At 48.1% G+C, this 15699-nt stretch overlaps 1 protein-coding gene and 1 long non-coding RNA gene across 2 annotated transcripts; one reads left to right on the top strand and one right to left on the bottom strand.

Annotated features, from left to right (window-relative positions):
* Positions 1-1394: 1394 nt before the first annotated feature.
* On the bottom strand, positions 1395-3798 carry LOC309532215. The gene is made up of 3 exons (XR_014219660.1): positions 3332-3798; positions 2673-2740; positions 1395-2097 (listed from the first exon to the last, which is right to left on the bottom strand). It is a non-coding gene; the product is annotated as an uncharacterized lncRNA (long non-coding RNA).
* Positions 3799-12801: 9003 nt separating this feature from the next.
* DDIT4 (DNA damage inducible transcript 4) lies at positions 12802-15493 on the top strand. Its single transcript, XM_082223528.1, has 3 exons — positions 12802-12957; positions 13108-13361; positions 14032-15493. The coding sequence occupies exons 2-3, from the start codon at positions 13184-13186 to the stop codon at positions 14523-14525; spliced, it is 672 nt and encodes a 223-aa protein (XP_082079654.1). The 5' UTR covers positions 12802-12957; positions 13108-13183; the 3' UTR covers positions 14526-15493.
* Positions 15494-15699: the final 206 nt, after the last annotated feature.

Below are 15699 nucleotides of genomic sequence, written 5' to 3'. Positions count from 1 at the left end.
CTAAGTTGATAAAATAAACAAATACATAGAATCATAGAATTTCAGAGGGACACCGAGGGTCATCTAATGCAGTGTTTTTCAACCTTTTTTAGGCAAAGGCACACTTGTTTCATGAAAAAAATCACAAGGCATACCACCACTGTGTGCGGAGAGGGAGATGTCAGAGCCCCGCTGCTCTCTATGGGGAATCGGATGAGAGCGGACCACCTGTCTGCTCTCATCCGATCCCATCTGATCCCCACCCAGGACGGATGGAAAATAGGGTGGACACAGTCCGGCGCCCACCTAGTGGGCAAAAATTTGACTTTTTTTCCAAAAAAAATCTTTCGAATTTTTCAATTTTTCCCACGGCACACTAGGCAACATCTCGCGGCACACTAGTGTGCCGCGGAACAGTGGTTGAAAAACACTGATCTAATGCAACCGCAATGTCAACTAGATCATACATGACCAATGGCCATCCAACCTCTGCTTAAAAACATAAAAGGAAGGATGTTTCTATTTCCCCACCTCTCCCTCTCATTGCATACACAAGCAGCCTTATACCGTGAGACTGAGAAACGGCAAGATGGGCTCCTCAGGTGGTCTCTTGTGACGTGTAATGACAGGAACCCTGCAGGTAAGGCACCAACGCCCTATTCCTTCCTGGAGCAACAGAAGGACCTGCAAGTCATGATTCTAACATCACAGGCTAGAATCCTTCTAAATCCTTTGGGGGTGGACGGCCTCAGAGCCAACTCCATCCAACCTCCTGCTAGGTAGCTCCATGGTCTGTTGTGGACATTCAGCCAACATTCTACTTGTGGGGAAATTCTACGTGTGACACCGCCCCCTAAATAATATTACTGAGCGGCAGCCTGAAAAATGGGCATTTTCTGCCATTACCCCTGTATTATGGAATGCCCTTCCTTCTGCCATATGTGAAGTAGCAACCATCAGGTGCTGAGGACATCCTGAAAAGACTTATCCATTCGCCCAGGCTTTAACCCAGGCTTCCTCAACCTCGGCCCTCCAGATGTTTTGAGACTACAATTCCCATCATCCCTGACCACTGGTCCTGCTAGCTAGGGATCATGGGAGTTGTAGGCCAAAAACATCTGGAGGGCTGAGGCTGAGAAAGCATGCTTTAACCCATAAGATCAGTCCCTGTTCTATGTGGATTTTATGCTAATGTTTCATTAGTTTTAGGCTGTTTGTTTTCCCCCCAGCTGTTGCTTTTATTCATTTATTTAGCCGCTTGACAATTACCAATAATCGACAAAACTCCGTTCCCCCACAAAATGTTGCTTTGTCTCCTAATATGATGCAAGTAAATGTGAATCAACATAAAGACACCATCTCTCCCAAGGCAATTTGACAATTACAAAAACAACCCAATAATGAAAAAGCCTTGATTAAAAAACAACAACATCGTTGTTGAGTCTGATATGGATACAGGCTGGGATGCAAATCTTCACTTGAAAAATTTCGGCCACTTAAAAGATTCAGCAAGGCTGAAACCTGAGAGCAGTGTGGGAGACTGTACTGGAAAAGGAGGGTAAGCTTTTGACTGCTTTGAAGTCCTTGTTGCCAGAACCATGGGCAAGAGAATGTTGTGGGGTTGTGGTTGTGTCTCCTTCCTCTTCCCCAGGAATAAGCAGGGCTAGGGTGGGGTCTTCTTAGATCTCTTTCATTCTTTGTGCCATTGGGCCTAATGAATACTGCTTTCCCACCCACCCACAACTGCTATTTGAACAAGGAGAAATAAGCTGTTGGGTGGGTGCCGGGGTGGTGGTGGTAAAGGGTTAGCCTTTCCCCTGCAGGCTGGAGTCCCAATACTGAACAGCGCCCTCCCCAGGCAGCAAAGAGAGCCATCCTGTGTATTATCGACACATTCAGGAATCACAGGTAGTCCTGTGCAGACTGCAACCGTCCTTCCTGTTCTCAGCACCTTTCCCTTCACAACATGCCTCTCGCCATTTGCTTCGCAGGTCACCTATGCTGTCGGCGATGATGAACGCGAATCAAGCCCCCCCTGAATTGTCGCCAGCTTGTCTGTAGTCAACACAAATGACTTCAGTGGATGGAATTGAGGTCAGCTGCAGTGGACCGATTGTTCTGAGAAAATTGAGGTCAAATGATGTACGAGTCCCCCCACAAATAATCTGCGGCCGGCACAAGAATCATGGGCAAAATAACAGGTTGAGCTTAAATCTGTGTCCCTCAGCCACTTGAAGCCTTTGCCTAGAAGTATGTATCTTCCGCTCCATCATTCCTAAACTAATCCCTTAGGAAGGGACAGTGCTCAAAAATATATACTGACTTCCACAATGATCAAAGTTATCCTTAGTAATGCAGTAAAATAAACATTGAGGGTGTGCTATCAATGAGTTAATACAGATGCTTACATTTCCATGGGAAATGCTCCCCAGCCTTTAACAAATTCTGATCTTTGGCTGTTTGATAATAAATTGCCGATTTGGACATACAGGAGCACCATTCAGGTATAAACCTGTCTGGGAGCACCGCGCAGGCATCAGGCACAGTTTTAAAATCTTTTATAGATTGATTCACTGGAGCAAAAACCCGGTTCCTCCTTGTTGCCACCAAGGTGACATGCTGAGTCATTAGTGGCATCTACAAATAGAACTAGCTGGCCTAATTCCTTCCCTCTTTCTCTAACCAGCGCTTACATTGAAACAGGAGAGGTGTGCCTGGGGTCAAGGATGCCATCTGTCCTAGAAGCCCCCGTTCCATAGCCCTAGGCATGTGGAGAAAGGCTGTAGTTATTTGTTGGCCGTGGGGAGCAGGGGACACTCTGCACATGCTCAAAGGCATGTTTTGTTAGGATTATTTCACATTTTCCAGGACTCAGAGCCCTGGCATTAAAAACAGATCCCGAGGCTGAGCCCAGGGCACAGATGGTGCGCCATCTGTAGCATATAAAACTCATTTGCATCCTAGGGTCCAGTGGCGTCAAATGCTTAACTTGTCCAGTTCCTTTTCTTTGACTTTGCAAAACGTAAATTGGCTAATACAGCATGCTTCCTAGGTAAACACAATGCTAGAGCATTTGCCAGACTTTTCAGGGGACGCTTGAAGAAACCATTTTCAGAAAATGCCACATTTTTATTTTTTATTAAAGTTAGATGTAGAGAAATGGTCAGGCTGTAGCTGAATTACTGGCTTCAAGAACAGTACAGGTACAGCTTGGGAGGAAACAGTTCTGGTGTAGTGCTAGTTCTTAGTTTTAAGGGCCTAAGTGGTTCGGGGACCTGGGCAACTTAAAGACCTCCATCTTCCATATGTCTTCCCATCTCCCCCCACCCCACGCCTGCATTCCACTCAACACCTGAGTTTCTGCTGCATATTCTCTCGCCAACCAGGGATGATGCCTAGGACCAGCATGATTGAGGCATGTGTCAAGGTGTGCTCTGATTCAGGGGCCCTGCCATTCATCCCCTTCACTGCTCTTGCCTCCTCATTCACCTGCTGGGTTGCCAGCTGAAGAGTTCCAAAATAAAAGGAGCACCATATGAGACCAAAAGAAAATGCTGTATTCCCTGCATCTAAACATTAACGACACTTTATTTGAATAGACCGCCTTTATAATGCATCGGAGCCTTTGCAGTGATGGTGTATCACATGAGCACACGATTTACAAAACCGTCCCTGGCAGTCTACCCATAAGAAGCAGGGCCTTTTCAGTTGTGGCACCAACACTGAGGATCATACCCAGTGTTAATCATAAACCAGCGGATTTAAGCAACATAACTCCACTGATTTAAATGGATCTAATCTGAGTATAACTAATGTTGGATACTACCCTGAATATTTCCAATTGCCTAAATAAAACCTGCCTTTTTCAGAGAGGCCTTTTACTATCAGTCTTGGTCCCTTCTGTTTGCTGCCTTGCTGCCTTGATGGGGCTAGGCTCTTCTTTTCAATGTTCTGCTTCTGATTTTACTACTTTTTATGACATTTATGAGCTTGCTTAGCTTTGGCTAGCTGTTTGGCTGCTTTTGCTCCTGTCTGCTCCTGTTTGGGGCTACTTTCTTGAGATGATTCGCAATGTTGTGTTACTGGTCTTCATGTGGCTAGCTGCTTTGATTTCTTAGGAAGATAAACCAGGGTGCACGTTTTAAAAATAAAATCTTCATAGGATCTACTGGATATGACCCAAGGCAACCTGTGGACCCTCGGAAGAGAAAGAAAGCGGGCAAGCCCCCCACCAGCCAGAAAAAAGGGTGGCATTCAACTGAAAACATATGAATGATTGCACTGCTTTTCAGGGACTGGGACATTTATGGCCCTCCATACTCACAGCCATGCAAGGGCATGTGCTTTTTCAAGAGGGGGGATTTGAAATGCTTTCCTTTCTAAGATTGCATTTTACCATCATTTTTTCTTCTTCTAAAAGCAATGGGTGGGGTTAACCTAATGAATCCCTCTCCTCCTCCTGTTTGCCCCCTGAACCCCACAAAATTAACTATGGCAGAACCCCCACAACAGCACACAGGGTTGAGGGGGGATTGTTCTGTCTGGCAAGCTAAGAAGTTTGTAGAGGTGGAACATTCAACACAGCATGACTTTGAATTCCAGCCAAGGGATGCGCTCATTTTTACTCATCTGCTGAAGTTAATGAATAGGACTTAAGTTAGCTTTATTCATTTCAACAGGTAAAACTTATTTGAGTACCACACACTATTTTGCAAGCTTCCACATATCAAGACAATAATGATTTTTAAACAAGGACTACGTGTATTTTAACACATGCAATGTAAATAGCTGTAATGTATTGCCAACATCACACACACACACACACACACACACCTTTCTCTGCAGTGTATATGTTTTTTTGGAGTGACTTTACAATCTATGAGTCACTATATATGGGGTTTGTAATGCATATCCTGCAGGTCCCATGAGACAGTCCGCAAAGCAGTTTTGTGTGTCCCACACACAGAACATTGTGAGAATGTATAAAACCTTTAATTTAGTTTCTTAGAAAAACAGATTTTGAGTCCTCATTATTGGAGGGATAATTTTGAAGTCATAGTAGTAAAAAAGCACTACAGGAGCGGTGAGCGGAAGGGCTTATAAAATTTTGTCGGATTCATTATTTTTCAAGTCTCATCATCATTGAAGGCTGGGCTGGGATGCTGCAAGGAGTCTTTTTCCTCAGTAGAAGCCACCATTTTAACATCCATCAGTCTAGTTTGTGACAGTGAAAGGCTAAGGAAGTGAATTCCCTGCTACTGAAAATACATTCTACTGAACAAATGAATCTGTGGGTTGTACTATTTTGTGTGTCCATGTTATCAGCAAAGATGCTACACATTGTCCACGCAGCCTTGGTTATACACCCTTACCGGTCAGTTTCACAACCCAGGGTGCCACGATATTCCCACACAAGGTCACATGACCACATAGAGAGAACCACATGGCTCTAAGTGTGGTCCGAGGGCTGCTACCTTTTGTTTTATGGCAGCTAATAAAAATACCTGTAAATTTCCATTGGAAGAGGCTTTCAATCATTTCCTTCAGAGTTGTCCAGGAAAGAAAGGCTGATTCACGAATCCACCTCCTCTCTCATTTGCTGTCCTAGGAACCCACCCTTCTCCATTGACATCAAGCCTCTGTAGCAATGCCAGTGTCTGCTCGCAGAGAGAAAAAACCGGGGGAATATCTTATTAGAAGGCAATTGCTTGCATACACAACCAGGATGTCGTGTTCAAACGAGAGAGGAAACAGTGTTGGGCAGATGAAGGGGATAATCTTCTATATTCAATGGTGCACTTTGTTGGTTTACAGTGCCTGATAAACATTGGCTTTATGAAGATAAAAGGAATCTGATCATTAAGTCATTGCCTACTTAATCCCTCCATCTTTCTGCTTTTAAATAATATTTTTTTTACATCAGTTTTTGGTTGAAGAGCTCCAGCACTAAACCCTATCATGCTGCAAAGGATTCTGGGACATTTTATGGAGGAACATGTTCAAGGCTAAACAGACACAACACAGGAGATCTGTAATCAAATTTCCTGACTTTCAACAACAACTGTTCTAAAGCAGACACGGGGCTCCAGTTTTGTTCAGGGGCAGTGGCACGGGGAGAAGCAGATGTTTAGCTCTTCCTTCCTGCCATTCTTCAGCTCAGAATTGCCCTGCAGAACTGTGGGAAAATACAGCCATGATACAGCTACCTATATGATGCACCCCTGGCCAAAATGCTTTGGACTACAACTCCCATCATCCCAAGACAGCCTGGCCGGTGGTCAGGGATGGAGGGAATGGTTAGGCCAACAACATCTAGAATGCACCACTGTGGGGAAGGATGAGCGAAGGCGAATGTCCTGACACAAGGCCAAGCAAGCTGGGATCTGAAGTTGCACACCCTCTGGAAAGCCACAGGTTCTCCACTTCTGACATATACAGCCACTGACATGGCAATGGTGGGGAGATCCTCCACTTCTGTACAGCTCTAGCCTGCTGAATTTTGCTGGAGGGTTTTAAGCACCTACCAGAGCTTTGTGTGCATGTTTATAAAGCTTAATACGGATTAAAGTGCTCTGTCATCCTACAAGTCCACTTCTGAAACTCAACCTTTTGATCTCTAGAAAGTGGCTGGGAAATGCACCAAAAAGTGGATCCGGGTGAATGGTGGATGAACGCTCCATCGCTCATGGTCATACAAACGACATTCTCATTGCCCTATTGTGGCGCCTATATCACTTGCACCTCTATTCTATGGCTTGATTTGGGTTAGACCACCAGACTTTTGACTTTGATTTAGCCGCAGTCACTTAATTTTTTCTTAATTTAAATTTAAATGGCATAGCAGTCCGGAAACTGGAATGGATGGGAGGTGGGGGTGGAGGAAAATTCTGGTCCCGCTAGCATAAAGCCATGCAAGGACTACCGCTAGCACAGTAGGGCGTCCTCTCTCCCCACCCTATGCACCACTAAATTGGCTGGGGAAGCAGGATCAAGAGAAGCTGCAGGACGTGTGTGTATGTGTGTCTGTGTGTGATTATTCCACTGGGCATGCAGAAATGCTAGTACTGATGCAACTTGAATTCTTCTGTGACTGCAATCCACAAACCACAGAATCTGGATTATCTTGGAATAGACGTGTGTGTGTGTGTGTGTGTGTGTGTGTGTGTGTGTGTGAAGGGGCGGGGCTTATCCACAAGAAGAAAACCCCCGCTCTTTAGCTCTGAATTGGAACAAACAAATTTGTGGAAAACAAAAATTGACTTTTGCTCTGAGTGCTAAAAAATGGGTTTTCATGGTGTGGGGGGGACTCTGGGGCAAAACAAACAAACAAAACCACTGGACACAGAGCTTTCAAGTACAGTGGTACCTCGGGTTAAGTACTTAATTCGTTCCGGAGGTCTGTTCTTAACCTGAAACTGTTCTTAACCTGAAGCACCACTTTAGCTAATGGGGCCTCCTGCTGCTGCTGCGCCGCCGGAGCCAGATTTCTGTTCTTATCCTGAAGCAAAGTTCTTAACCTGAAGCACTATTTCTGGGTTAGTGGAGTCTGTAACCTGAAGCGTATGTAACCCGAAGTACCACTGTACAGTCCAGTGCCTGGAAAGAGCGAGGCAAAAGGTAAGCATGAATAAATCCAGAGAGAGTTTTATAGGTTTGGGCTGTGTTTTATGGCTGCTTTCGTTACGTATACTGTACCTGAGCAATGTGTGATTGAGCAATCTAGAAAACTTTCTAAATAAATACATAAGGGCAAAACGAGATGCTGCTAGGAAAATAATTGAATGATGAGCAATTTGGGGTATCTTGCGAGGCAACAATGGGACCTGGCTGGTTTAAATCACGGGGGCCATTCTGGAGAAGGATGGAAGAAAACAGTAACTTGTTGAAATAAGGAACACACACTGCTTCTTTTTGTATTTTTTAAAAATAAAAATCTTAAATTACAGGTGGAAATCAGTTTGAATGTTGGAAAAGCAACATGTGAGCATTTAAATAAATGTGTCTGCCTTTGATGGGAGATCTAGTCCAGTGTTTCCCAAACGTTTTTGGGCAACGGCACACCTGTTTACCGGAAAAAAAAATCTCGCGGCACACCACCATTAAAGCCCCGCCCCGTGACGTCAGCGCGCAGCGTCACGCCGGGAGGGACACACAAAAGTGAACGTTTTTTCCCTTCCCCTTGCCGGGGTGGGAGGAGGCAGCAGAGCGAGGGACTGAGGGACGGCGGCAGCTGAGGCGGCGGCGGCTGTTGTGGTGGTGGTGGCGATAGCGGGCGGAGGAGGAGCCGTCACCGGGAGTTGCTGCTGCTGCTGTTGCTGCTGCTGCCCGGACATGCCGGCCTCCTCCTCCTCCGCTGTCTCGCGCTCCTCCCTTTTGCGCGCGCTGCCCCGCCGCTCGGCACCACCACCGCGGAGCCGCCCCCGGCTCGACGCGGATCCTCGCCGCCGCCGCCTCTCGCCCGCCTCCCTCCCACGGCACACCAGCCGGTGTCTCACGGCACACTAGTGTGCCGCGGAACACCGGTTGGGAAACACTGATCTAGTCACTTTGGGATAGGATGGACACGTCAAGGGCGGCAGAATGACTCAGGATGTGAGCTGGGAATTCCCCAGGTTCAAATCTCACCTCATCCCTGAACTCAGTAGATGCCCTTAGGCCAGCTGGGATCTTGAAGTCTGCCCCTCCTCCATTCTTCCCATTGGCATTATGAACGTAATAACACTGGCATGCCTACAGGGTTCTTTTAAGAACGATTGAGATAATGATATAGATTGAGTGCTCTGAGCAGTCTTCAAGCACTCTATAAAATGCTGAGTAGCATTATTACTATCAGGTTGAGAGACATTTTAATTAGGATTCTCTAGATTTCTTCTTCATCTCAGTCTCACTGTTTATGTGCATGTGGGGAACATAAGCAGAAATGCACAGGCTATGGCAGCCTGGTGCCTTGCAAATGCTCTGGACTATAACTACTATCACCCCAAAGCAGTATGACCAATGGTCAGGAATGATGGGAGTTGTAGTAACAATAAATAAATAAATAAATAAAATCTAGAGAGCACCAAGATGGGGGGAGACAAAACTAAGGCAAATCTCCTGACACATGGATTTGGATTGCCCCACTTTCCTAAAACTTGCCAGGGCATGGTGGATTTTTGTCTGGACATGTACCACAACACAGCCACTGATGTGCGTGAGTAGGATGGAAATAAACCTAAGTCAACTTCACACACATTTTAAATGGATTGCGGGGACCAGTTCTCAGGGGCGTCTTACCCATAGAAGCTAGTGGAGCCAGGGTGTCAAGTTCTGGGGGGGCGCCAGGGAACAGGCAGAGGCCTCTTCTGTATTCCTCCCTGCTCTATTGTTTTTCAATTTATGCAGCGCTGTGAACTGAAACCCAGGATAGGGCACACAGGTAGATTTTAAAAAGGGGGGTAAGGTAAAGGACCGCTGGATGGTTAAGTCCAGTCAAAGGCGACTATGGTGTATGGTACTCATCTTGCTTTTCAGGCTGAGGGAGCCGGCGTTTGTCCACAGACGGCTTTCTGGATCATGCGGCCAGCATGACTAAACCACTTCTGGTGCACGGAGGACTGTGACGAGTGCCAGAGCGCATGGAAACGCCATTTACCTTCCCGCCACAGCTGCACCTATTTATCTACTTGCACTGGTATGCTTTTGAACTGCTAAGCTGGGACAGAGCAACAGGAGCTCACTCCATTGTGCAGATTCGAACCACCAACCTTCCGATCGGCAAGCCCAAGAGGCTCAGTGGTTTAGACCACAGAACCACCCGCGTCCCATGGGGCACAGAACTCCCATACGTGCTCAAACTTCCTCTCCGTTTTGGCAAGCTTAATTTCACCCCCCGGTTATTTTCATTTAAAAATGTATCTGCTCTAACTGAATATTTTTATTTTGCCTATTTGAAAGCATTTATGATATAAAAGCAAATAAAAACAGGAGCCAAACTTATGGGCCAGAGAAAGCATAGCAAGGGTGGGGGAAGGGGGAGAAAATGAAAATATATGCAACTTGGCTAGCCATCTGCTAAGGCCTGCTGCCACCATCAGCAGATGGGAGAAAAAGTTTGGTGCGCCGGACAGAGAAGTTACCGTTTCCCAAGTTACCATTTCCCAGGACTGCCAGCTGTTTTAGTTTTAGTTTTGGTTTTGCTTGACTTAAGAAGAAAAGTTTTGGGGAAATTCGAACGCTGGCTCATTGCTCTTTCAACCTAATCAATAGCTTATTGCGACCCCAGGTCGATGGGCTTAGTATGTTCAGAATTCATTTATTCCCCCCCCCCACTCTAATTAATTTGTGAAGCTTGCGTTGGACTGGACCCATCTTTATCTAAACCGGGGTCAGCAAACTTTTTCAGCAGGGGGCCGGTCGGTCCACTGTCCCTCAGACCTTGTGGTGGGCTGGACTATATTTTGGAAAAATAATAATGAACGAATTCTTATGCCCCACAAATAACCCAGAGATGGATTTTAAATAAAAGCACACATTCTACTCATGTAAAAACACGCTGATTCCCGGACCATCCACGGGCCAGATTTATAAGTTGATTGGGCCGGATCCGGCCCCCGAGCTTTAGTTTGCCTACCCATGATCTAAACTCAGTGCCCTCTCTTCTAGAAACCTCGGGTGAGTCAGTCCGGCCTTAAGCCCTCTTAAAGGTCCTGCAGTTTATTATATGGAGTTTCCTTCTTTCTGATGAAACGATATGCTTTTTTGCAGCAGCTCCGGGTGCTTCCTCTCCCCTCCCTCCCCCCTCGCTCATGATGCAATTCCCGCAGCAATTTACACGGCTGGGAACCCGGGAGGCGCTAGGACCCAGCCGAGTTTACCGTGTGAGTTCTGGCTGCGGCTGGACTGCTCGGCTCCAGTTACGGAGCTCCCCGACGTGCCGAGCTCGCCGTCCGACCGGCCTCCTCCTCCTCTACCCGAGGAATTGCAACAAAACCCGCCCTTATCAGCTCCGCGGCGGTCAGTCGATAGCGCGGCCCTGCGCGCACCAGCGCCCAGACATGAGCTGACGTCAATGCAGGAGCAATAATAATAATAAAACCCGTGTTATTTTTTGGCGATCCAAAGTGCTGGCAGGGTGTCCAACACTTAACGTGTGAACCCGAGTCCGACATGGGCCCGACCCGCTTTTACATCACTCCTCTTGTTGTGCATTGCAAGGAAAAGCCCGATGAAAATGCGCATAATACCAAGTACTTTTGCGGGGAGTGGGGGTGTCCTGATCTTTGCAGCAACAAAACACGCTCACATCCCTCTACAGGCCGCTTTGTGGAAGATTCACTTCTTCGGCTGCTTGTCAAAATAATGTAACCTGACTGCTAATGCAACTGTTACTTTTCGTGGCCATATACCTACACGGTTAAAGTCTTTGGGAGAGCACCCTGTAAATAGGAAACGGATCCTTTAAGCTTTGGAAGTATCCCGAGGTATATTATAATTAAAGTTGGCAGACAGATGCCAAACCGTTTCTACGTGCGCATCATGTAGATACTGTATTCCCTTGAAATCCAAGATATTTCTCTGACCTAGGATCGGGGTGTGTGAGAGATACCGGTGTCCGTCCTTTTAACTACAGATCTATTGTGTGTCTGGGGAAAACAACATGCAAAAGGAGCCACAGCTTCATGAGAGAGAAAGAGCAGGCCGTGCGTAACACTGGGATTGAGAACAAAGCAGGTAGCTCAATCCGTAGAACTCAAGAGACTCTTAATCTCAGGGTCTCGGGTTCGAGTTCCACGTTGGGGGGGGGGAGAGATTCCAACATTGTAGGGGGGGGGGTTGAAATGGATGATCCTTGGGTTCCCTTGCAGTTCTTTGATTCTATGAAAACTACCTCGCCACTGACTCTAAGGCTGCGGTCCTAACCCACACTTACCTGGGTGTAAGCCGCACTTGAATACAATGGGACGGGCTTTTCAGTAGGCTTGCGCCGATCCTTTCCTCGTCCCCCCCCCCCCCGGTGCGCGACAGGCCCTACTGGTTTGCAGCGGAGCCTGCTCGCTACGTGATATGGGCGCCCAGAGAGGGATCCATCGCTTGCCTTCCCACTCTTAGAATCCCATGCACGTTGAAGGGCGTTTACTCAGAAGCAACCCCCTCCCTCCCCAGTTTGGAAGCTGCCTTATACCGAGACACACTATTGCTCCATCGAGCTTAGTGCTGCCTACACTGACTGGCAGCCGTAAGCCTTTCCCATCCCTAGCGGGAGTTATTTACATGGCTTTCTCTTTCTGTCACACACAACTGGGGGCTTGATTTCCAGGTAAACGCGTTCGCTAAGATGCATGCATGCACCTCGGGCTTACTTGGGAGCGATGCCCCGTTGAACTCTGCAGGCTTTGCACTCGGGTGCAATTGCAAACGCGCAATTTTGCAATCGGGCATCGAGGGGTGCGAAGTTTAGGGGTGGGTGCCACACACATTGTTATGCGCCCCTTTCCCCCCCCCTTCCCCCCACTTCCAACACCAGCCTATTGTTCTGGAGCCTGCGCCACCCCCTCGCCGCAGCCACAAGCCTCCCCCCGCCCCCATCCCCGTGCAGCCGCAGAACAAGAACAGCGCGGAGGAGGAGGAGAAGGTGGAGGGGGCGTGTCCCAGGCTGCTGTAACCGGGCAGGAGAGAACGTTGCGAACGTGCGCTCCCTCTCCATTGGAGCGGCCCAGCTCCCGCTCCCGGCCAATGAGCTGCGGCGGAGCAGGAGAGCCGAAGCGGCGAAGGCGGCGGAGGGAATGGGGCGGGGCTTCCAAGCGCGCACACCCCCTGACCCGACTATTTAAAGGCGGAGCGACGGGGGGGTGGAACCGCAGTGCCAACGAAAGGGCAGAGGAGGGAGGTTGGGTGGCAGTGGGGTCGCTCGGGCAGCTGCGCGCCTCTTACGGGTCCTACGGCTCAGCGCTGCTGCTTCTGCTTCCACTAGCTTCCTCGACGGGCGCCCTGAAGCCGGTAAGTACATGGGTTTTCCATTAGATGCGGGTTTTGCAAGGGTCCCGTTGTCTATTCTGCTGCCCTTTATCTTTTGGAGCTGGTCTTAAGACGTAGGGATCCGATCCACTCCAATCCTCACCTGCGTCCTCCTCTTCCCCTTTGCTGCAGAGCCGTCGATCCCAGTAGCGGATACCCGTCTAACGACCCCCGGTGTGGAAAAGCGGCCGTGGGAAGAAGGGCAGCGATGCCAGTCTCGTGGGACAGCTTCTCCTCCCCGCTGCCTCCCATCCCGGAGCAGAGGGAGAACCCGCCCGCCTTCGCCTGGGAGAAGGAGAGCGCCTACCAAGGGGCCGCCGGCCGCAGCGCCCGGCTGGAGAGCTCCGACTGCGAGTCCCTGGATAGCAGCTTGAGCTCCGAAGCGGGTAAGCGGGGTTTCTCCATCTCACCGGGGGTGTCTGTCTTAATGTCTGCAAAACGGGCTCCTAGGCCTTCATATGCCGGTCTGGGCTGGGAGAATTGGGGCCGGGGAGCTGCTTGTAATGGGTACCACGTCTAAGCAGATTGGGGGGAGGTGACTAGGGATGCTAATGTAGGGGGAGTTTTGGGGACCTGCATACATAGACGGGGCGGGGGTGGAGTTCTATCATGTTTACTTAATTCCGTTTAAAAACTCCCCTCCCCACCCCTTTAAAGCAGAAAAGGAGCTCTTCAGTGATTCCCATTTAAGTGCATGCAGAATTGGCCTACTTTAATGAAGCCTTGGAGAAGGATGGGGGGTGGGGGGAGATGGTGAGCATTATGGGCAACTACAGGTCAAAATAGGAATTTAAAGTGCTATGTATGTTTAATGGGCAAACCAGCAAGCAGCCACTGCCTTTGTTGCCTGCCTTCTCTAGCAGAGGGGTTGCTGAGAAGCGGCTGACTTAAGCTTATAATGTGATCTTTTTGTTGCCCAGAATGGCTTCTACCAATTAAAAACAACGAAATGCACAAAGCTGTTTTGATTTCTTGGCGGGGGGATGGCAATAAAGGTATCGAGGCAGCATTAGCAGCAGAGTAGTCACGGGGCTGTTGTCTCTCCTTCATTTGCAGATGCCCAGGAATATCTGGATGAAGTGTCCTTGCCAGACTTTGACTTGTTAAATGATCCGGAGGATGAGCTCCTGTGTGCCAATCTCATGAAGCTAATCCAAGTCAGTCTGAATAAAGCGAAGATCAACTCCAACCGCTCCTCCAGGCTCCTCATGCCAAGCCAGCTGATCGCCCAAGTTGGCAAGGAGCTCCTCCACTTGGCCTATAGGGAGCCCTGTGGCTTGAGGGGGGCCCTCATCGACTTGTGCGTGGAACAAGGGAAGGGTTGCCATAGTGTGGGGCAGATTGCTGTGGACCCCGGCCTGGTGCCTACCTTCCAGCTGACTCTCGTTCTAAGACTGGATTCCCGCCTCTGGCCTAAAATCCAGGGACTCTTTAGCTCCGGCTCTGCTTTTTCTCCAGGCTTCAGCCAATCGCTGAAGCTCAGCACTGGCTTCAGGGTCATTAAAAAGAAACTGTATAGCTCTGAGCAGTTGCTCATAGAAGAGTGCTGAGAAGTGTCTCCTGGTTGGAACTAAAACTGAGCATTTACTCTCTTAAAGATAATGGCCAGCACCGGTCCAAAGTGGGGAGGAGGCGTGTTTAAAGGGCTGTGGAACACAAGCCGTTTCCAAGACGCGGCTGTCCTCTTGATCCACTGTAGGTTAGATTTAGATGGAAGATTGACTTAACAAGTGATACTAGGCAGGTAGTCCAAGGAGGAGGAGGAGGAAGGCAAGGTTTGAAAATTAAAAACAACAACAACAGCACTCTGCTTTTTAGTAACTGACAAAAAAAGCCCCCTGGAAACAATGTGCTAGCTTTAAAAAAAAAAACCTTGTCTGACACGTGGGACAACTTTAGCAGTATTTTTTCCCCTGACAGCTGATGACATAACAGCAGGGCTGCCACTACGGATAGATGAAGGTTGCCTGCTTTTTTGTGTGATAAACTTTTCTTTTTTAGAAATCGGAAAGAAAAAAACTTAGATAGTAATCAATGGATATCTGGTGAGTGGTGAGGTGCATGGACAATTGTTTATATGTGTTTTAAGGTCTAAAGGGACCCAAGAATGTGTTGCATTGCTTTGAACAGAAGGGCATGAAGAAGCTCCACTACTGACACACTAGGGCAGCTAAATATAAGGACTTCTGAATGAATGGGGGCGTTAAATCCACCATGCATCATTTATGCAGCTCTGTTCATGTTTATTTTTTCCTGAATGAGACCAGTGTGGGAGGCACAGGGCACACTAGGTGGAGTGTGCTCTGTCATGGTTGGGTATCCTGGTGATGTGTGTTTGAGGGAGGTGTGAAGTGATGCTGGGCTGGGATTGGGTGGGGGGGGGCAGGAACCCTCGCAGTCGGTCTGTAGTGCTTCCATTGGTTACAGTTCACATGGAATACACTTGATGTTCAAGTTTTTGAAGACTCCTATGCAACTGTTGGTTTTTTTACTTTTCTAATAAAAACATTTCTAATAATCTGCTTCTCTCCTTCCTTTTCCTTGCCAGTGTTTTAACTGGGGCTGCAAAAAGGTGATGGGAGTTGGATGATTGACTTCTGAAATTGGAGGATTGATTTCTGAAATGGGCTTTGGGACACTGGAGGTTTCCTAGAAATCAGATTTGGCCTGCGGCCTCTATTTTCAAATACGGCTGAGTGAGGGAAAAACAATGCACTCGGTTGT

The sequence above is a fragment of the Podarcis vaucheri genome (assembly GCF_965113315.1).
Source record: "Podarcis vaucheri genome assembly, chromosome: 5".
Taxonomy (NCBI): Eukaryota; Metazoa; Chordata; class Lepidosauria; order Squamata; family Lacertidae; genus Podarcis; species Podarcis vaucheri.
Note: the sequence above shows the minus strand (reverse complement) of the source record. Positions and strands in the feature narration are given on the sequence as shown.